The sequence below is a fragment of the Agelaius phoeniceus genome, chromosome 1 (genome assembly GCF_051311805.1).
Source record: "Agelaius phoeniceus isolate bAgePho1 chromosome 1, bAgePho1.hap1, whole genome shotgun sequence".
NCBI lineage: Eukaryota > Metazoa > Chordata > Aves > Passeriformes > Icteridae > Agelaius > Agelaius phoeniceus.
The window spans coordinates 52986050-53009677 of NC_135265.1; the positions used below are offsets into that span (position 1 = coordinate 52986050).

The following is a 23628-nucleotide window of genomic DNA, read 5'->3' on the forward strand; positions in this document are numbered from 1 at the left end:
ATTATTTGTAGCCTTGGAATCACTTGAACTGTTTTTGCTGATCTCTTTGCATCACTACCATTTAAAAGCCTCTAGAAATGGTTGCGAGTATTCTGTGACATCAGCTTCAAAGGGAAAGTAAACTAATTATTAGTGTGCAATCTGGAGTGCCATGTGTTTCACTGTCAACCAAATTTCCCTTACTCTTACACCCTCCTGGTTGCACTGAGCAAGTGCTACTGGTGTAGCCAAGAGGGTCCCTCCTCCTGTACCATCATCATCTCAGTCTAATGTGGAAAAGTCTGGAAAAGGAGAGAAGACCACAGTTTATCACTTGCTATTATTTCTAAGGTTTAATTATTTCTCTTTTTTTGTTGTTCTTTTCCAGGGAGCCAAGAGAGTTTGAAAAGGACTCCAAGTGCCTCCCCTGCCACCCTGAGTGCCTGGTGCAAAACTCCACCATGTACAATGCAACCTGCACTGGACCTGTAAGAGCAGATTCGTCTTAGCAAACTTGAGTCCCAGATCACATATTAATATGTATTTCCCATGTTCAGATAATCCTGAGGTCTCATTTTAATCCTATTTGAGGTGAAGCAGAGAATGGGGGTGGTTAGAAGTCAAGATCTTGGGGCAAGGGAGCAGGATAGGAAACCTCAGGGTGTTAGATTTATTTTCTGACAGGTAATCCACAGTCACAGACATTGTAGAGTCTCTAATATTTTTTAAAATATTAAATGTTGTATTTTAAAAAAAATACTTACTTTGGCAAATATGGCAAAAATTTGAGTAACATGTAACCACTCAACTTCCAAGTCGGTGTGAACACATTAGATCAAACTCAGATCTTAATTGCAAAAGTCCAGTTCTCTTTTTCTTTTTTTTTTTTTGGCGATCAAATCTCTTGCTTCCATCACAGGTCCACCTCTGTGTTATTTAGCTCAGCTCTTTAAACACCTAAACACCTCTTGCCACCACCAGCAGTGTTTGACCCTGTCTGAGTGTTTGACCCTTGATCACTGTTGTGGTTTAGGAACTCCCCAACTTAGTACTCCCACTGAGACTCTCCAAATGACAAGCCACTCACTCACTCCCTTCCCCCTTCCCCTGTGGCAGGCTGGAGAGGAGAATTGTAGGCATAAGAGGGGAAAATCATGGGTTGAGATAAGAGCAATTTACTGGAAACAGCAATGAGATAAGGAAGGGAGCAGTAACAGCAACTTTAGTAACAGTGTACAAGAAAGGTGAAGGATTCTGACGTAATTGCTCAGAACCAGCATTACCCCACTGTGCCCTCTGTCATGATTGCTCAACCAGAAGGAACCCCTTCTCCCCAGGAGAAACTCCTTCCCCCTGCCCCTGGGGGAAGGAGGTATACATGAGGGGGTATAGAATAACCCCCATGTCCTAGCCATGCCCCTCCTGGCTGCTGCAAAAATTAACCCTGTCCTGTCAAGAACAAGGACACCCATCATCAGTTTGAGCAGTCACTGCTCAGTAATGTGAAGCATTTCCATCCTCCCTCCTAGCACCATGGCCTCAAGGATGTTATTTACATTATAAACTCCTTCAGGCAGTGACCTCCTGTTCCATATTTGCCTAGCATCTAGTAATCAGTCTATTATAGTGGCCCTTAGACATTATAGTGATTAAAATGATCTTCCTATAGCGTGTCTTACTTTTGTCCCACTGCAACCAGCACTATGGATCTGGTCTGGTTTTTCTCCACAGTAGAATTTGGCCCACAATTGCTGGTTCCCCTGCTTTAAAATATTTAGGTCATTAGGTCATGGTGCTGTTACAATCTTAATAAAAACAGGTCTGCCAAAAATGGCTGAAGGCAATGCCTTTAAATACAAAATACAAATTAGGTGCTTTTCAAAGTGGAAAAAAAAAAAATGCATGGACTCCTTGGGTTGCCTTCATCATCCTATGCTTCTTCCTAACAGAGGAAAGAACCTGTGCTGAGAAACCAGAAAAAAATTTATTTGATTCCAGTTTGTCAGGGAGGTATCAGGAGGTCTATATCCACTGTTTTAAATTATGTGACAGGAGATTGCACCAGGTAGCAACCAAACTGTCTGCTTTTCAGCTAACCCCTTATCAAGGTGTCATTAAATTCTTCCCCATTTAAAATGCAAAATGCAAGTTTTCCAACCAGACAGAAGGCAGAGGTGAAAAAGAAGTGACATTATAATGCAAGAAAATATTAGCTTTATAATGCAAGAAAATATTAGCTTTAAGCAACAGGAACTGTCTTTTGTATGGTCCATCCTGCAAGAGCAATTTCTTGAAAGAATATCAGGTAGCAAGGTAATAAAACCAGACAATAATGAAAACTTCCAGGAGTAAAAGGCATTTAGATTTATCTTTTGAATTTCCTCTTGAATGTAAGGGCGTTATAAACAAGTTGTTTCTCTCTGCAGGGCCCTGACAATTGCATGAAGTGTGCCCATTTTATAGATGGCCCCCACTGTGTGAAATCCTGTCCAGCAGGGGTTCTGGGTGAGAATGACACCCTCGTCTGGAAATATGCTGATGCGAATAATGTTTGCCAGCTCTGCCATCCAAACTGCACCCGGGGGTGAGTAAAACCTGGGACTGAATGGTGACAGGGAAGAAAAGAAAAAGAGAAACAGATTGTCTTGAACTCTTTCTCCTCCTGATGGTCCCATGTCAAACCACTGAGAAGAACTAGCAGGGAGCAAGAGAGGTCAGGAGAGCATAGTTAATGAAAGCAGAGTGTGGCAAACTTTGTAAGTAGGAAAAGGTCAGTGGTACTTTGTCTTTATGCAGAAAGAAAGGAAAAAATATTTAAGGGTTTTGAAACAGGCTTGTTTGATAACTTGAAAGAATTTTACAGGACTCAACCACCAGTGATGCACCCTTTTTTTCCCACTTGGTTTGTCGCTGTGTCCTCTGGTTTTGAGAGGAACATCAGTGACATCTGGTGGATGCTGGGTTCCCAGGGCCCATTTTTCTGTGCACCTTTCAACTTTCAGGAGGGAAATCCCAGTAGGGTAACAGTGATTTTCTTTTTTTCCTTCTTTCCATACACTAGCACTTGGTCTGATTTTAAAGCCTTGTGAGTGTGGTTTTTTAACAGGAATCACAGTAAATCCAATCTATATGAGCCATTTTTTCCTCATTTGGGGATAGATTAGACTGCAACCTGTGACAAGTTGTGAATTGATGTGTTTAACCTACATCACAAGCAATAATGGTCTCCTCTCCTGATTTCCAACCTACAAAAGACATGAGATGCATGGGAAAAGGTTTTAGGGTTTGAGAGCTGGTTATTGGACTGTGATGCTTCCAGAATAAAAAGCCAGCCCACGTTTGACGTATTTTCCTTCACAGGGCTCTGCTTTTTACCCTGCAAATTTATCTGATCCAAAATCCTTCTATAATAAGCCCATAATAAATGTTGCAAGAGAGGAATTGTAACATATTCAGACCAACCATCACAATCTATGTTAGCTAATCAAACTGCCAGTTCCCCACTTTCATGGGAAAAAGGAGATGAAGGGTGGAATCACTCCCTTCATTAGAGGGCAAGTAACAGCCCTTTCCAGTGCTCATAGTGAAATTCAGTGCAGTGGATTTCAGACAGTAGTTATACCAGCCTACTGGATTTGCCACAATTTACAGCTATGGCCCTTGCTTTTTCTATAGTCACACACAAGGCTTATCAGGGCTTCCCACTGCAAGCCCAGGAAGAAATTTCCTCAGTTGAAAAGGGATAATAATTAAGTTGCTCTACTACTTCAGTAGTCCCTACTGATACAAACTGGCCACAGTGGTCTGATATCCTTCTTCTAACTGGCCACATGGAAATGCAGCTGATTAGTGGAATAGTGTAATGAGTAACCACATCTGAACAAGGCTTTTTTTCACTGTGCAGCCTCAGTAGTGGGATCGAACACTAGACTGCAGATTTGAAGAACATAATTTGCCAGACAGAGATGTAAAACAAGCCACACAGTGACTCTTAGTGCACAAGCAAGTTCCCCAAGCAAAATTGATCAGAGAAGTCAATTCCTGCCTTGCTTTAGCAATGGATGGGGGAACCACAAGAGTCAGGCAGGAGATGAGGTTACAGTAAGGAGACTTTTTAAAAATGAGGGTTACCCAACATATGCCTCAGTGTATTTGGCCCTATGTTATTAAGGCAGAACATAAAAAGTAGTATCAATTTCATCTTTCACATGAAAGAGCTGGGCTGAGTTTGCATCAGTTACATTGTGAACATGCTCAACAGCCCAAGTCAAATTGATGCCCAAATGTGGCAGATGAAATAGGCTGTATCCCTGAAGGGTTCAAGAGAGCTAGAAGGAGGTAGTGTTGCAATATTTGCTATACAGATGAGACATCTGTGGCCATGGATGAGTAGGGAGCCAGTGTCAGGTTTATAATATGGGAACATGCAGTCAGGCACAGCATTGTCCCTCTGAAGGCAATCCATCAGCAATGCCATTTCTTTTCACGCCTTTCCCTCATTTTGCTGTGGGAATGGATCTGTTCAGCAGTGGGTGGAAAACATCTGTCTCACAAAGCTTTTGCATCCTTAAAAACCACAGTCTCAGCAATTCCTGCATGACAAGAAACAACAACTTCATTTCTGTCCCTGTCCAATTTCACGGCTAGAGCCCACAAAATCTTATCAGCATGATTAAGTGTGCTGACTTCAGTAGTCATGCAAGCAAGGGTTCCCAGAATCTCTCTCTGTTTTCCTTATTTGAAGAAGCTTTAAGTAAAAGACTTCTCTTCCCAGCTGAGTTTTGTCAGGAATTTCATTTTCTCACTTTAGGTATGCGTACTGGTTGTACATTGCTTCTTTTGCAATGCTGTGAAGAATCCCTTTGAGTCTCATTTTCTTTGTTGAGTCCATTTTTCAGCCTTCATTAGGAAATAGAATGAAGGATGCTTCCTCCTGCTTAGCTCAAAAGACCCCTTCTCTCTCAATTCCCCTGTATTCTCTTGGGAATTTTGTACACGAGCTTCCTTTTGCCCTGCCTCAAGTACAGCTGAGAATTATATGCTACAATAAAGAAAGCAACATCTCAAAAGCCCTGGAATTACCCCAAATGTTCATCAGTTAAAGACATTCATCTTCTTAATTAATCTGGTCAGTGTTGAAGGATCTGATTTTCCCTTGCCAGTCTCACAGAGTACAGGAAATAAACTCAGACACAGCCTCTGGAGTGGATAAACAAGGAGGAGAAGAAGCCACCACTGTAGCCAATACCACTGGCTGGCACATCCTGCCTCCACCCACAGTTGCTATCAACACTCTGTGTCTCACCAGTCTTCATTTTAAATGCTAAGGGATTTTTGGGGGAAATGAGAAAGTGGCTAGGGGATCTGAGAGGGAAGGCTGCAGAAGCACAGCACAAATTCTATGCCTTTGTCACTCTTGGAAGGTTACTTAGAAAGAAAAGACAAAATACAATTTTTCTAAAGTTTAAAAAGTCTTAAAAATGGTTTTCCATTTATTTTATGATTGTGAAGTAACTTAGGCTGTTATAGTGTGAGTCCCCTCTGAAAGGCCATCAATCATAACAACTTGACTATATTACATCAAATTAGGAACTATAGGTCAAGGAGAAAGTTGTTAAAATCTTCATGGATTTAGGAAATAAACAGCTGTGTCTGCACTGGGACAAGTAATATTTACACAGACAGGTAAAATGTGCAGTTCAGGATGAAGTAGTTTTCAGAAGCTGTACACAGAACTAATTTTCCAATAAGTAGAGAAATCTATCAAAGACTACAACTGCTGTTATATTCATCTCATATATCCATAAGATCTTGAGGCTCTTCATAACATAAGGTCACATTTGTCATTTTGGTTTCTGTAAGCAGAAGAAAAATTACTCAGGAATGGAAAACATGATCGTTTAGATTCCATAAAATCTGGGTTACTTATGTAGGGTGTCATCATAAAGTTCCACATTAAGAAAGATAGTTATATATAGTCCTGGAGGGATAATGCTTATGGATTTTGTTTCTTCTCTGACTTGTGAAATTAATCAGAAAACCAAGTGGGATTTGAAAAGCACAAACTGATCTCTCTATTTCTTCCCAAACACCTTTTTACTTTATCCTACAAGACTTGATATTGATGGATTTGTGTGGGAAAAGTAAGGAAACTGATAAAAAAATCTGCAGTTCTCCTGCCTCTACTTTAATGTGTAAGAGAAGAACTGGTCAGTCATTTCTCAGACTCTAGCTATAATCCCCTCAGCCAGTTTTGTTTGTTTTGAAGCACATAGAGAATTTGCCATCTTAAAGTAGCATAGCAAACCAGAATTTTGAGAAGGAGATACTTTGAGGGACAGTAGTCATATTCTGAAATTAGGTGAGGTCTTCTAATTTCTCATTCTTATCAAGAGCAGCTGCACATGTTTTGTTGTGTTAGAAATTAATGTTCAGGAGGTAGACCATGACTGGATGAGGGTCTGGAGTCCTAGATCAGTTTTCCATTGAGCACCTGAAGAGAGAAGCCCAAGGCAAGATCTGCCCCCTGTGACGATAAGCAAGCTGGTGGCCTTGCTCTGCACGTGCAGCCTCTCTGTGCTTCGTTACACAACTGAGCAAACAAAGCAAGCTGTATGCTGGGAGGAAAGCTAACAAGGCTGAGGACCCGGAATCCGGGAATTGGTATGCACAGCACTTCCAGCATGTCCAGGACACCAGGATGCACATTCTTGCATGGGAGCCCAGTGAACTTATGAGACCTTCCAGATGCTGGGTCTTGGAGCACTGTGTTGGCCCAGAAACAAGACAAATACACAAGGGAAGATCCGAGTAATGAAAACAAACAAACAAACAAACTAAAACCCAATAAAATGAGTAGTTGCTTCACCTCTTCCTTCCCCAGACCTAGTCCAAGTTACAAGAGAAGATCTACAACTCTACCTGGCATTCTGAGATTTTTTTGGTTTCTCCTGTCAGTGAGAAGGATTCCATTCCAGTTTTCCTGGCATGGGCTCACTTCTTACCCCCTATTTGACCTCCTCTGGAATTGTTTTGGGATGATCCACTTTCTTTAAGTCAGCACAGGGAGCGGATACCACAAACTGGACTTTAGTCCTTTTCTGTGCTCTGTTTTCTAGAGGTGATGTCAGCCTCTCAGTAATGCTCTCCTTCCTCAGCAGACACCACAAAGACCACAATTCCCATGAAGAGCATACATCTTATAGACCAGCAGCACTTGGGGAATGCACTGTGCCTCTCATACTCATTAGACCATCAAGTGAACGTAGTCACTGTTTTCATCTGTGGGGTTTTTTTGCACTGCACTGCCAAAAATTTGAGCATTTTAAACTCAAATGGAGGGTGAATGACTTGCTAGTAGAGTTCCTGGCTCCCTGGGTGATGATTGTACCTGTTTATATTACCAGTAACATAAGACTTTGGATTCTAAAGGAAAAATACTATGGACGCATGCCAACAAACTGTAGCCTGAGAGAGTGCTGTCAAATCTCATTTTTTGATGAAAGTCCATGTATCTGCTACCCCAGTTTTCCATTGAAACAGCAAGTCTGGAAATTGAGTTCTTTACCTTATCAGGAAGCAAGGATTATGCAGGAGGGTCTGCAATGACATGTTTCCACATGTATTTCTGTCCGTGTAGGAGAAGGAGGCTACTTCTGCTCTCCTCCACAGTCAGCCCTGGGCTCTGCACAGATAGGGAATCCATGAATTTTGTGTATCTATGTCCTCCCCCACTTCTACCACATGGTAAAAAATTGTTTTAAAACATTCTTTAAACTAAGTATGCAGCATAGCTATTTCTCTAGATAAAAGATTTTGGAGCAAGGTTGTTGACTGATATTTAATGGAGTGTATGACTATTATAAATTCCTATGTTAACACTTGGACTGCTCTGAAACACAAACTTTCAAATCAGTAGCACTCTTCTTAGTTGGAATTACAGAAGTATGTAGGCCAGAGCTACATACAATGTTTGTAACGTTCATTTGTTTTTACAGGTGCAAAGGGCCAGGTCTTGAAGGCTGTCCAAATGGGTGAGTATTTCATCTGCTACAATTAATGGCAGAGCTGGAAGGAATGTGTGTGTGTGTTTACATTTCCACAGTGGACACTGCAAGGCTGGGACTAAAGTCTTCAGCTGTTTACAGGGAAGTGACAGACTAAAGCAGGCTCAGAGCTATAAAAATGGTTTAAAGAACTGAGAAACACTGCTACTGGCACAAGACTTCAAAATCTTGTTCTGCCTACAATTTTTGTCAAGGTGAGACCAGGGATCTGAAGAATAAAAGGAGGGGATGGAAAAAGGAAGGATTAAGGGCAGAGAGAGCTATGTTTAGGACTGATATAGTTACCTGTGTTGCAGAAGACTCAGAGATGCAGAGGGTCTTTTCCAGCCCTGTGATCTGAACATCTCCAAATATTTTGTGCCCAGTTGGATTCTTATTCATCACACTCAAACTAGATCTTATATCACACTGCTTGGCTTCATGATGTGCTCGAGGTCATGCAACAAGCAAACAGTCTGACTGAGAGAGAGAGGGATTTAGTTTCTGGCCACAAAGTCATGCTATGGCAAGATAAATTCAGCCCAGTAGTACTGTTAAAAAGTGACTGTATTTAATAGTAATCCCTGGGGCAACTTAGAAAAATGCTGGGAAGAATCTCTAAGTACAGACCAAAAAACAACCTTGGAAAACGGGTTTTTCTTTTCAACTTCAATTTGCAATTACCCAAGCTTTAATAAAGAGGCAGCAATCTGTCTGTACAGTGGGAATGGTACACAACACCTGGCTTCAGACATTTGTACTTTTAAGGAAGATTGATGATCTGACCTTCACTGTGACCCTTACAGCATGCCTCCTTCCCCCCCAATAATGGAGGGATATCAGCTGCACTGCTGGTATCAGACCTGTGGATGCCTTTCTGAGAGGCCTTCTCTCCACATGCTTCATGTCTCTGATCACACATGGGCTGCCCACAGCTGGCACACATAGGCATCACAGATCTGATGCTCATGTGCTTGGTGGGTTCATTGGAGGGAGGAGAAATCCCCTCACTTAAGCTATGAGGATCAGTTCCAATTGTGAGTTTGAGGGAAGAGTGAAGACTTGTAGTTTTAAGCCCAGATGGAAATTAAGCACCACTTTGGACAGATTACAGGACGAGGAACTTAAAAATACAGGTGTCCAAGAAATCTGAAATGTCAAATAGGCTTATGTGCGCATCCAGAGTCTGATCAAAACATAAGGCTTCCTGCAACTTCTCTAGGCCTTCTTTAAAGTCTTAACACCTAAGAATCTTTTTCTCTTTCTGTGTGCCCTGCTGTGTTGCAGCTCCAAGATCCCGTCTATCGCAGCGGGTGTTGTGGGAGGGCTCCTGTGCCTGGTGGTGGTGGGCCTGGGCATTGGCCTCTACCTGCGCAGACGCCACATCGTCCGGAAGCGCACCCTGCGCCGCCTGCTGCAGGAGAGGGAGGTGAGCGCTGCCAGCACCCCTGCTCCACCTGGCCCACCGGGGTCCTGCTCCTTGTGCCAGAGGATTAAAGCACCCTGCATCTGTGTCCTGCATCCTTGTAGCTCAGCAATCCCTTGGGATGGGGAACGAGGCAGTTGCCATGCCACCCAGGAAAGGAGCGGCATGCACCTAACACCTTCTCAATCTCAAATCTGGTCCCTCTGTGTATAATTTGCAAAATACTTAAGGGATTTGGATGTCTCAATCCCAAGGATAGTCATTGAGATTGTCTACCCAGAAAAAAACTACACCTTCAGGTTGAGGTGCAATGTGTTTGCTGATCCGTACTACCTTCCTGTGTAGACTTTCAGCCTCAAATCCTGTGTCCCTCCAGACAAGCCTTGGGGCTCCTCTGGCAGCTTGGGATGCTCTTGAAAGTATTTCCCCTTTGATCCTGTGGAAAAAAAGGAGAGGAGGGAAAGGAATTGAGGAAGTGTTTGTGTCTTGTCTTTGGTTTGTTTTTAGCACAAAAAGCCCACAAAGCCATCAAAGTGAATGGTTCACCCTGTTGGGCATGAACAAGGTTTCTGCACTGCTCTTTGTTTTTGTGTGCATTACAGCATCACCCTCTGGATACCTCATATACAGCAAAATTCCTAATCCTGGGTGGAAGCTGCTCTTTTGTGGTTAGCCCCCTTCTCTTTCTAGTCTGGTTCTAGTAAATTAGCCAATTGCCTTTAACATTCTGCTAAAATCCCAATTGCAGCTTCATTCTGTACTTGCCAGCTTTGCAGAGTCAGCTGCTAATATCCTTAAAAAAAAAAAGAAGAAAAAGATAAGCTGGCTTGTTTTTCATTGCACTATAAAACTATATTTTACATACTGCTGTATTCTGCAGTTGTGGTAGTAGAGTTCAATTTCTGCTCAGCTCATATTGTACCCTCTGGACTCCTCAAAATGAGGATATTTCATCACAACTGAGAGGGTGCTGGTCCTCTAAAATCAGATTGAATCTAGCTAAATATGGTTTCATTTGAAGAAAAAGCAAAAGGAAAAACACTGAGGAAAAAGCTGACTTATGCATCATAAAAGCATTAAATATCTTTGGAGGGGCATTGCCACTGTTGCAATTAGGCTAAGATAAAATTTTGAAAAAAACAATAGGCAATTCAACATCCCTTTTTTGGAGGGAAGAACCACTGTCAGAGTTTCAATTGCTGCTTGTACACTGCGTGATCCACTGGTACCCTGGGAATTTTATCCAGTTAAACAAGAGCAGACATGAAAGGTTGCAGGTGATTCTTGCCCATTATTTTAAACATTTTAATAATTTATTCACTAGTTCAAAACAAAAATAATCTCCTTTAGCATCTGTGGTAATTACATGATTTTTCATGCCATATGTTTCAAGGCTTTGAAGTCATAGCCTCCATTTGAGAAGAGGTATTCCTTCACTTTCCTTCAAAATGGCAGCTGCCACTCCATGCTTGATTTTTGGAGTGGGTATTTATTCCTGCAAATCAGAGCAGACCTCTCCTCCCAAAAACTTCACATGGAATAATATGTTCATTATTTTAAAGGAAGGATTTATTTACTTCCCCAAAGTGTTCAATCTTCCAGACTGTGTAACCTTCTAACATCATCTTCTCTCTGCACCAGCTTGTTGAACCACTGACACCCAGTGGAGAGGCACCAAACCAGGCTCATCTGAGAATTCTAAAGGAAACAGAATTTAAAAAGGTCAAAGTTTTAGGCTCTGGAGCTTTTGGCACTGTTTATAAGGTAAGATCATTGTTTTTCTATTCCCCTTTTCATCCTGCTCCTTCCTGCAGAAGCTGCCCAAACAAAGCAAGAACTGGGAGCTTCAATCATTGTGTAGATATTTTTTTTAACTAGATTTTATAGCATGTATCTATCTATTGAAGCGTAGAGAGATTACTCAATCATCATTAGTTTTGTTAGAAGTTGGTTAACTGGAGCAGGTTTACATAAAAGGTTGCCAAAGTCATACTGCTGAACCTGGAGAACAAAGATCATGACTTAAAACCTACCACAGTCAGATACACCCACTATAAATATTAAGAAGAAAAATAAATGCATTGTGGTTAGCTCAGTGCAAAACCATTTTTCTGTGTCATCTGGGATCTTCTTTTTATAATGTTCAATCATTCTTTCATTAGAACTGATTCCGATGTGTGAAAGTGTCTGCACACCTTCAGTTGTGTAGGTTCACAAGTTATTTTTTCTCGTGATGTTTGTTTGTCCTCTGTGCTTCTTCATTAAGTTCCTCCTTTTATTCAGGATATGTGTTTCAGGCTTTTCCATTAACTGTAGATTCCTATAGCTCTTTATAAAGCTCTATATTCCGAATCAGGCTTCCAGCTATGATTAGGAACTTCAGGGGCACAAAAAGATGTGCACTTGCACTGCTGGGGGTTTCAGGAGCATGTCCTCCCACGTGCCACAGTGTGCCACACTGCCACAGCAGTGCCACACTGCTGACCTGTCGCCTAAATGGCTCCTACTTTAGATGTAGATCACTGCACCGGTGGGACATAGACTCCCCTACCACTGCATGTGTATGGCTGGATTATTTGTACAGCACAGGTGCCATCTGGTTTTAATGAGAAAATGCTAATTATTTTCATCCCATGATTTATAAATTGGAAGTGGCAAGGTTTTGCACATGCAGTTGCTGTGAAGCTCTAATTAGTTAGATTTCCATCCACAAATGTTGCTCTTTATGCATCTCTTGGGCCACTTACAGAGGCATAGTAATGAACATGTTTTTTCAAGAAAGTATGGTAGAGGTGACTGAAAAAGAAGTAACACCATATTAACAGGAATTTGGTAATACCCACAAGACACATTTTTTTGCATACTTTTGTTGTATGCCATGTCTTTCCATTGCTCAGAATATTTAAGTCTACTCAGAAGATGTAAAATATATATGTAACTGTGAGAATTAACCTGTTAGATATGAGACTGAATAACTCTCTGTGTTTCTTTTTGGTAGGGACTTTGGATCCCAGAAGGAGAGAAGGTTAAAATTCCTGTTGCTATTAAAGAGTTGAGAGAGGCTACGTCACCAAAAGCCAACAAGGAAATACTTGATGTGAGTTTTCATGTTTGTTTTCTCAAGTTGCCAGTGGTCTGTGGATTTTCTTCTCTAACAGCTAGAGGGGTTTCAGGAATTTGTGTGGGAAGAAATATTTTGCATCCTAAACTCAATTGTCCATCTAGAAGTTCTGCACTTTGCAGCCCACTCTGTAAAGTGTTTTTGTGTCTCTCATGAATCCAATCCCAATACTTTTATACTTTTTTTTTTATACTTGTGGGGTAGCACCTAAGGAGTAGTTAGGACCACACATTTACAACTACTTCTCTTTTTTTTATTCTGATATTTTAGGCCTTAAGCTGTAGCCTTTATTGTCATTATGGTGGTACAACTAAGCCAAATAATAACAGACCTAGTGATTTATGAATCCTGCAGGTTGCCATAAAGTACTTGCTTGATTAAATAGAATTAAATTAACAATAAATCCAAAATAAAATTTAAAAATGCCAGCTGTCTGATTTATCTGCCATAGAATGCAAGAAATTATCTCACCTTCTGACAGAAGCTTGGGATTTTTATTTTATTGTTTGGATAGAGCTCATAGCTTCAGAAAACAGGAGAAAATGCTATGGGACACTGATTTAGGAGTTCATAAATGTTTGAGTTTACAATGAGTGAGACAGAGTCCTAAATACAAAGTTTCCTGAACCTGGAGTTTATGAAAATCTTAACTAGAACCAAAGCCATGGAACATGCAGCACCCAGGATATATAAATTTGTGTACAAGGAGACTGCTGAGTGAGGAGAGGAGCACTCAGAAGTTCAGTATAACTTCACATTTCCCATGCTGTGGTTCAGTCTTAAGCAACAAGAAGAGTATGTCTGTTTGTTTCTGTCCTGTCCCTTGTATGTCCCAAATGGACCTGTTTGTCTGGAATTGATGGTGTTGTTAATCAAGCACACAAGTCCTTCAGCCATGGGGAAAATTGTGGTATTTTTTTTTATTTTGGTAGGGACTGAATTTAGAAGATATTTTTTCTTAAATCCAGTTTTGGCCAGCAAATGACACCTCAGGTAGGAAGGTTCATCTCAGATGGCTGAGGCTGGTAAAGATCTTAACAAAAAGCCCATCCTTGTAGTGAGAAGTCTCAGGATAAATATCTGTGAACAAACCACCACTTGTGCTACTGACAATAATAAAGCTCACTGGATTTTTCAAGTCATCCTGAATAAACAGTGTTATTCCAATACATTACTCTCCTTCAACAGATTGTGTGTTATGCACCATATGATTTGATAGGCATATTGCAGCAGTGCAGAAGAACTGGTGGTCCATCTGCAAATCCATACAGGAAGCAATATCCATTTTGGTTTTAGTTTAGTTAGACTCCGAACAAGTCTCAGCCCTTCCCCAGGTCTTACCTACGTGGCCCTCATTCCTGCCCCTCCCTCCCTTCACTGACATTCCCTCCGTTGAGGAGCTGGCAGAGATGCTGCTCAGCTGCCTGCCCAGAGCTCTGCCCCACCATTTGCTCTTCACAGTGATGAGGAGCATAACACAGTGTTCACAAAGGATGTTTTGGACTTAAATACATTAAATTCCTGAAGGCATGTATCCTGGAAAAAGGGTTAGTCAACAAGCCTACAGTACTTCATCCTTCCTTCAGCAGATCAAGATCACTGGACTGGGCAGTAGATGCAGGGACTGTGTGCTCTTGAGTGATATCAAAGTGCATTCTCTTCTAAAAGAAATTTCTGTAGCAAATCTCCACATTTTCTTTTCCTTTGAATTAGGATGTTTATCAAAAAGCTCTTGCTTTTCCAATCCTGTTAATTTTTAGTTAATTTGGTCAGTGGAACTCTGTATTTCAGAGCTAAGTTTTTGAAAAAAATACAGAACTAGTGAAAGAAGCCAGAGGGATGACTCCAAAAGCACTTCTCAAAACAGATTTTTGCTACACAACCAATTTTCCAAGGTCACTGGAACCTCAAAGATAATAATGTCTAATTAAAGATGATTTGTCTTACAGAATCACACTAGGTATAGAACTAGCACAGCAGCTTTAGCTCTTACAATCCAGGCAAGCTCTGGCTGACTTTATTAGGGTAGGGTTAATTGAGAAGGTTGTTGTTAAATACCAAGCATACTTGGAGCAGGTCAGATTGAACCCAAAGAGATTTCCAAGATAAACAGTTGAAACAAAGACCCACTTTAATGTCTTGGGCTACTTAGAGGGACCCACAGCCACACAATAGCTCTGTTCTGCTTTCTAAAAGGAGGAGGCAGTGGCCTGTTTTCCTCTGCAGTATCAAATGCAAGAGGCAATCAACACTTGGATGCTCTCCGAAGGCTGTGGCCCAAACGCCCACCACGCTCCTGCAGCATCCCAGTGCTCAGCCCCCGGGTCAGCCCCACGGGGGCTGTGCAGCAGATGGGCAGTGAGAACAGCTCCTGCTCTGCAGTCTTCCCCCCACCCTGACCTGCCAAAATGAATACAATATGGATATGAATCCCAGCAGGAAGCAAGGCATCCTTCATCATTACAATGGCTCAGTTTGGAAGCATAGGGAAATGAAGTTGTTTTGGTCTCTGCTTATGTCTGAGTATTGGATAACAAATTTGGAAGAATCAAATGATGCCACAAACATATACAAACTGAATAACAGATTGTGTTCCTGCTTTATCTTTCCCTGAGCTAGCCCACATAATCAGTGGGCTGTTTGTCAATGGTGTGCCCACACCATGCAGTAGGCTGATGAGCTCTTACTAAATCTGGCACAGATCCTATTTAACCTGTCTGCCTGGAGGCCATTTTCATTCTGAGGGCTCCAAAACAAGGATACCAAATGCAGAACTAGTGCCTCAAAAGAGGCTGCATTACATCATGTTTTGCTTAGACTGGCCCATTAAGCAACAACACAGAGGCCAGAAAGTATTGCTTAAGAATTGGGGTTGCTTATTTCTTGAACGTCATTGCCTTAATAACTTTGTTTAATAATAGTTCTCACCAGCTATGGAGCTATGTGACATCTGTTTGCTAGATGATGAGTAAAGTGCCATGGCATTTATTTTCTTAAGCTCTTAGAAAGAGCAGATTTGCTCTTTCCCTTGTACTATTCATGTCTTGACTATGATTTTAGGCTTTGGGGGATTGCTAGCCTGAATTGCCAAGGGGTGATAAGGTGTTACTCCAAATGCTGAATCAAGATGCTGACCCGCTCACTGAATGGAAAAATTCCCATTCATTTCCCCTTGTGTTACTTTTCAATCAAATCACTTTTAAAATATCTAAAAGTGACATACTGTAAATCAGACACAAAGTTAGTTAAAGAAACCAAACAACTGCAGCTCTAATTTTTTCCCCTTGGAATCCCTTCTTTGAGCTGCCACTTGACCATGGATTTGAGTATAAATACAGATCTCAAATTTCAATCTATAAGTAGTTTTTGCATACAAAAACCATGAAATCAGGATTTTTTACCCCATGGCCATGTTAAATAATGTATTTGAACCAGCCTCTGAAGGGCTCTTTCCCTTCCCACAGAAGAACAAAAGAAGAGGACGTATCTTGGGTGTTGTAGATAGGTACCTAAAGCTACACAGTGTGTACCCATACTTGAAAAAAGAGTGTTTCACATATTTATGAAATTAAACCCCAAAATTCCAATTGACCAAAGGGTCTGTAATGCTTGGGCTCCCACATTCCAAGTACCTTTCTAGTACAATTTACCTTTCTATATGAGTCTAAACAAGCTTTTCCAATTGAGGGCAGTATTTTCACCATTGTTACTTAAAGAAAAGCTTTCAAGCTTCTAAAGCGGCCAATTGATTATTAATCTATTTGGTTTGACATGGAATGAAGAACAACATGGTCAAAAAGAACACGGTCTCTTAAAGAATGAGACTGTCAGTTGTGTTCTAGATGACAACTTTGACTTTCTGGGTTAGTACCAACCTTGACAGGGGAGCAGAATTCTCAAAAATACTGATTTCCAGTCAGTTTCATTAAAAGGTCTGTGGAGAAAAAAGCCATGTTTATAAAATGTGTTGCCCTTCCAATTAGGTGCTCAAAATTATGAAATCCCATCAGCTTCCAGTTGATGTTCAATTTGTTAATTCCTCCTTGGTCTATAAGTTTTAATCTCCAGGATTTTTTGTCCAATGTTTGCTTGACGTACAGTATTGAGAGACTGGCTCTTCTGTAGCATTTCAGTGATGATTTAGTGTTGAAAATATGGAAATTCCACTGAATGGAAAATAATCAGTCCACAGAGTGGGAAATATGTGTATTTTGTATGTGATATGAGACAGAAAGTTTGCATATAGTATTTTAGCAACTTCTTGGATGACCAAGTTATTTTAAACCGCCTCTAAATATTCATATCATGTCAATATTCATGTCATGCCAAAGGGAGTGTTACAGGTTTCTTTTTTTGCCTTTCTTCTCAGGAAGCTTATGTGATGGCTAGTGTTGACAATCCTCATGTGTGTCGCTTGCTGGGAATCTGCCTCACTTCAACCGTCCAGCTCATCACCCAGCTGATGCCCTATGGCTGCCTCCTGGATTACATCCGGGAGCACAAGGACAACATCGGCTCTCAGTACCTCCTCAACTGGTGTGTGCAGATTGCAAAGGTAAGCAGAGCTCCAGATCAGCTAAAACTCAGAGGTCTGACAGCATGTAATTACCCATCTCTGCAAATCTTTCTGTTTCACCACCTGGATCATAGGTATCTTATACATGGCAGTAAGCAGTTACTTTTTCTCAAACAATTTACTATTTTCATGCTGATGAGCAAACATTAACTATTCTTCAAAATGCTTCTAGACACCTTAATATTATCACCTAGACATTTATGTCCAAACCAAGCACCCAGTATTGAAAGGATAATGGAATGCAAATGTGATGCAGCACAGGCAGCAGGGAAGGCAATAGAAGAATTTGTTAATTTCCACAGAAAAATGCTGCTTCCATCAGTGGATTTCTTCAGGCTGTGTCACAGGACAGTGATGTTGAATACCCCTTCTTGTGTATTCAACTTGGAGAGTTTCATGCTGAAATCTCTGAGGCCACGGATCAAAACTGCTGACTACTGAATCCCATCTCCGTCCTTGCTCAGTTGGGCTTTCAACAAAAGGCATTCAGGCAACCCAGAGCTGCCTCTGGGTTTCATTCATAGATGCTGAGCTGGGGTCTGCAATGGCCATAAAAGTCTTATTGTCACACCTGGTACTGTTTGCCAAAGAGCAGCAGAGGAGCTGCAGTACAGCATCTAGCCCAATATGCTGTGTTTGGATGGTGGTTAGCTGTTTGCAAACATAGAAAATCAATGCAAAATCAGCAAAAAAATAACTGCAATTTGTTGGAGATTCATCATATGAGATGGCAGTGTCCACACAGCATGGTTGCTTTAATGCTACTTATTTCAGGAATGCTGGTCTGCAGGAAAACCACACACTTAAAAACTTATCTGTCCCTTGAGGCCTTGTGTACATGCCAGGCTTGCCCAGCTGTGGTTTGCTTTCAGGAAATATGCTGAGGACCTCAGAAATGTATCCACCAAATGTCTATAGAGCACATTTTTCATCTCAGTGTACGTTTTTTACATTTTGCTCCACAACAAGTGAAATCTAATTTATGTGTCCACCTGGGATGTGAGTTGCTTTTTTTTGTGACTTTTTGTGACTCTTTTGCTTTCTTGTTTAAAATCAATTACTGCTCTGTCCTGGTTTCAGTCTCTTTGGAGGGTGAACTGGAGGCTATATTTCCCTCCTCCTCCTTCTTCTCCTTGTTAATTTTTAAGGTGGGAAAATGTATCCCCAGATGGTTTCTTGGGGCATTGCTTGCCTGAGAGGTTGCCATTCACAATTGTTCGCTTTCGTTTGATTTTTTCATGGTGGTTCAACATTTGCCCATAGCAACTTCTACCCTCTCCAGTGATGCCTGACCTTCAACATAACTCCTTTGTGCTAGTCCACTGAAGTTCTTCTCAAAGCACTCATAAATATTATGTACAGTTTTTTCCCACCAATGTGTCAGGTGCTACTACTCTGATAAAGTTATGCCAGATTTTTGAACATTCTCTGACACTTTAAAAATTTTTTACTTATGAGTGGAAAAAAGAATTGAAACAAATACATGTCTGGTAACTAATCAGCAGGAGGCAAGTTCCCTGGGAAGCTTATTTTTGTTACTGTTTTCATAGCTTTGAAAAAAGTTTTCTTTGCATCTTTTACAAACATTATCTTTTCCTGAGGTATGGAGTCCTCTCTTCCAGGCAAGATGTTATGATAGCATAAACACTCCATGTGCAGAAACACTGTGAAGGAACTCTTTGAACACAATGGTCTAATGCTTAGTGATGAAAAATGGATTAAACTCCAAGCCTGCACACAATTAAAAATGTGCTGAACTTTCTAAGCCAGCAGTTCAACATTTTTGGTGTATGGTTATGCACGTGCAGGAGTATTCAGCGATCAGCACCCGAAACAGCTTAGTGTGACACTGATATTCTGCCTTTCAGCAGCTCTGAGTCTTATTAGCCTCTGCAGCAAGTCAATTTTAGCAGGGCATTTTTTATCCTACTGGGGCTAGATTATGCAATTATTATTTTTTTTAAGATAGTCTGTTTTCTGTCAGCAGCTCAGAAGTTTTTGTTCCGAGAGCTCTGCTTGCTAAAGATCTATTTGTGTGATTCAGTGCACGCTCGTAGTGGCACTGTGCCAGTTTGTTTGGGTGGTTTGTTTTGGCAACATTAGCAGTGCATGGGTGAAGTTCTGCTGAGGGACTTGGAAGGAGGATTTGATGGTGGTCCAGCTTAGAAGTGGGCTTAGGAAGCGGGTGGAGGATGGAAGGCAATTATTCCCTCCAGTCCTTTTCCATCACATCAACACGATCATTTTGGTGCTAACTTTGTAGGTTAAAAGTAATTTTTTATCAATTCTCTTCATCAAAATACAAGTGCGCAAGCTACCACCAGCAGAAATGCATGAACTGGGAATAATAGTGGATTTTGGAGAAGATATTGCAGGAAACATGCAAATCATGAACTTTTTGATTCCATATACCAAGAGACTGGTGTTGAGGGAAAGGGGAGTAACCTCTGTGGTCAGAAACACAGCTGTTAAATTTATGCTTTAGAAGTCAAACTAGCACAATTAGTTATATTCTTCCTTGAAAGGCAGTCATACCAAAAAAAGCACGTATGCTATGGCAAATCCAGCCTAATCATGGGAGGTAGTGAAACTGGAAGAACTTGCCTTTTTCAAAGGGGACTGGAAAATGGATGCAGCTCTGAGTTCAGACCTAGAATGAACTTTTTTTGTTTTCCCCCCATTTTTACCCTTGCAGTGGACTGCCTGATTGCTAGCAGGAAGAGGCAGAGTACGCTGCCTGTAATAAAACACAGTATGAGCATCTTTGAGTAATTGTCTAAATACTCTCTGTAGGGTTGGTGTGTGTATATAATGGCAGGGGATAGTTAAACTCTGTACTGTGCTCTCCTGAACTCATTGGGTTTGCACAAGTGCAGCCGAAAGAAGACTGTGTCCCTTTATTTCTAAGTTCCATCCTGATTTTGTATTTCTTGAACTAAGTTCCAAAGGAACCAGATCCCCTGCTACTATCTATTCTACCCACTACTGCATCTTTGTCCTTCATCACTCTGCCAGTGCCTGGACCCACAAGAAGGTTCCTGCAGGGTAATAGTAACAGTCAGTAATGTTACAAGAGTAACCCTCATCCTCACCCTGCAATAAACATCATGTAAATGGAGAGTGCAGGTGGGATAACTCACCACGTGTTTATGGTGATGTCTGTGGTTACCACAGAGCAGCTGAGGTTTGGTGACTTGATTGTACCAGTGAGAGCTGACCAGCAGTGTGTTACATTGCAGGGAATGAACTATCTGGAGGAACGGCGCCTAGTGCACCGTGACCTTGCTGCCAGGAACGTCCTTGTCAAGACTCCTCAGCATGTGAAAATCACGGACTTCGGGCTGGCAAAGCTGCTCGGTGCAGACGAGAAGGAATATCATGCTGAGGGAGGCAAGGTAAAGCACGCTGCACAATGAACTACTGCTCATTTGCTGGTGTTTGTGCTTGCACACAAGCCTCAAACAAAGGGGGGGGAAAGAGAGTGTGTTTTTCAAAGCTCTCAGCTGCCATCCCAGCGTGCTGCCTTTGAAGCCTGTGGAAGTCCTCTGAAATCAGCCAAAGTAGCATCAGGCCAGTGGGAGTGCAATGGGAGCAGAGGTAGCAGAGCAGCAAATGCTTTTGAAATTCCCACCCAGAATGTCTGGGAAAATTCATCAGTGTAGCCAACACCAATAAGACTGTGCAGTTTATAAAGAGAAAGGGAATGTTGTATATTTATAGCAGAAGAAAGACCTGTCAGACTTGGTTCAACATGCTTTTGTGTTGTACTGCGTGCTGATGGAGAGAATGTGTCCTGCTGAGAAATTAAAGAGAAGCTGCTTGCAAATATTGCAGAGGCCATAAATTGAAACCATATGAGTGTAGACCAGTCATGTAGCCTAAGACTGGATTTGTGTCCTGTTCTGATAGAAGGCTAAAAAGTAGTTATTTGACTGTTTAAAATACTGTAAAACTGTTTAGTAAGAGATATTTCTGATACACCTAGTATTCCACATGTTTCCAGGTTCTTAACAACATATGAAAATAATAAAGGGGAACTCAAAAGTTGTCTGTTCTACCGTTCAGCTGGTTCTGTTGGCTGTTTTTGTTTTTTTTCCTTCTGCAATGAAACTATTGATTTACACACCACCTGGTGGTAAATATCCCTGATAAATTTTGGGTCAGCTTCTTAAGGATTATTTGTGAATTTTCCTAGGTTCCTATTAAATGGATGGCATTGGAGTCAATTTTACACCGGATTTACACTCATCAAAGTGATGTCTGGAGTTATGGTGAGTTTAAAAGCAGTTACAATTATTGCAGATAGGTTGGAAAATTTCATTATTTGCTGGTGACTCTATACTGGCCTTTTTACTTTGCATTGTGAGAAGCGCAAGAGATCAAATATATTAACACAGTGCCCAAATCACCTATTCAATGAAGTAAAATCCCCATGAAACTGCAGGTATAAGATGTTTCACAGAATATGCTTTGGGTAATCAGCCCTCCCCTGAAAGGGGCCACAGGTAGGAGACTCTGGTCTATTTGCTGAAGTTCTGTTAAAGATTTTATTCAGCAACTTCACAGGAAATCTAATGGAGCTGGCAATAGAGATGGATAACTAGGAGGACTTAAAATCACTGGTCATACTATCAGTTGGTGTCAATCAGTGTAACTCTGCTGAGGCCAAAAATGTTTATGCTGTCCTGGTACTGAGAGGACAATGCTAAAAGGGAAGCAGTGTGATAACCTCCTTAGAGAATTTATTTTGTATTTGGTATAGTTCATAAAGCCAGCTTGAAAGAAAGAAGCAGAAAGGAAACTTTCCAAAGCAACCTATTGCAAAATTTCCCCCCATGGGCTCTTATATTCCTGGAAAATATTTAATGCAGATGGTCAGATCCTATGTCCTTTTTGTAACAGTACAGCCTCTGGTCTTCTTAATCCAATTATGTATCTTGGCATCCAAAATCTTGTTTTGTATCCTAAGCTACTGGATAATCACAACAGCTACATCACAAGAGTCCATGGTATGTCAGCAAATGACGCTTAGGCAGCTGGTTTACACGTCTTTCAAAAACTGCTTTTGCTCATCTCCAGAGAGATTGTTTTCAAACAAAAAGAGAACTTCCATTTTTAAAACCAGTTGCGGTGTTGGAGTTGGGAGACAGTAACCTGCATTTCCTTTCTGTGGGGCCAGGAAGCCTGTAGAATGTTCAACACTGATATATTAGCTGAGATTTAAAAAAAAATAAAAAGGAAAAAAGCAAAACCTTAAATGGAAGCAGGATGATTTCAAAGTGTTATATATAATCTCTTTTTAAAATCATGGCAGAAAATGGTTTCTCAGGTTGGGGTTCTGGCAAAACAGTGCTTCCAGGGGACCCCTCTCTGCTTGCTACTTCTCCACACCTATTCAGAGCAGTCCAGCTCCTGGCAGTTTCTTTCATGATCTTCTCTTCCCACCCTACAGGTGTGACAGTTTGGGAGCTGATGACATTTGGTTCCAAGCCATATGAAGGGATTCCTGCCAGTGAGATCTCCTCTGTGCTGGAGAAGGGCGAGCGTTTGCCGCAGCCGCCCATCTGTACCATCGATGTGTACATGATCATGGTCAAATGTGAGTTCACACCTGGGCTTGTGGCTGCTCACAATCTGAGCTGAATAAGTAACTCAGTTGCATTTTATGCTGCCTTCCTGGTAATGGCACAGAAACAGGGTTGTGTGAAAAGAGTGGTGACACCAGAGTGTGTTCCCACACCTTGAGCTTTTCCTAGGAGCATGGGATGTGGCTTCATGAGTCACCCATTCAACCAACTAAGGTTTTTTTCACCATTCACACCACTGACTGATATTGTCAATTAGTTTAAACCTATACGGTCAGGGACTATAAATTAGCATGACACCAACCTCTGTGCCTCATACTCTGGTTTTGTATGCCTAGGAAATAAAATCAGCACTGCCTTCTCCTCCAAGCACCCCCTTGGTTCAGTAATGTGCTTCCCACTGCAAGCACACAGGTGGATTATTACTAAAGGACTGTCGGGAGTGCAGGCACAATCATAAATTTAGATACACACGAGGATTTAGAGTGCCTTTTCAAATTTCTTCCTCATTTTTGGCTGGTCCCTTTTTGGCATGCAGCTCAAGAGCAGAGGGTTTCTGAAGCACTTTTTGGCTGGTTTAGGACATGTCAAAGGACTTCTGAACCTCAAACCCCCTTTCCATCTATATCATCTACTAAATGTCAGATTACTACTACCTGTTTCCTGCACATCTCTAGGCTGTGACTGCCACATCCCTGCTCACTGCTGTGAGGATGTGATAAGCAGCCCACTAGGTGGCATTTAAGACCTTCTCACTGGAGGAATATGTACCTGTTCCTGAAACAGGAGCTATGAACACTCTGTAGTGCAGCACTTTTGGGGAATCCTAGAGCACACACATATTGCTGTGGTGGGACAAGCATCACACTAGGTGAGCCTGATCCTGTGCTCAGCAG

The 23628-nt window shown here is 41.4% G+C and overlaps 1 protein-coding gene across 2 annotated transcripts in view; it reads left to right on the forward strand.

Annotated features, from left to right (window-relative positions):
• EGFR (epidermal growth factor receptor) overlaps positions 1–23628 on the forward strand; it is a 157855-nt gene that overhangs the window by 123182 nt on the left and 11045 nt on the right. For both annotated transcript variants that reach the window (XM_054629073.2, XM_077178891.1), the window contains exons 14-23: positions 368–467; positions 2406–2563; positions 7977–8012; positions 9312–9453; positions 11092–11214; positions 12449–12547; positions 16941–17126; positions 20387–20542; positions 21343–21418; positions 22600–22746. In XM_054629073.2, coding sequence (XP_054485048.2) covers positions 368–467; positions 2406–2563; positions 7977–8012; positions 9312–9453; positions 11092–11214; positions 12449–12547; positions 16941–17126; positions 20387–20542; positions 21343–21418; positions 22600–22746 — 1223 coding nt within the window. The remainder of the gene's footprint in view (positions 1–367; positions 468–2405; positions 2564–7976; positions 8013–9311; positions 9454–11091; positions 11215–12448; positions 12548–16940; positions 17127–20386; positions 20543–21342; positions 21419–22599; positions 22747–23628) is intronic.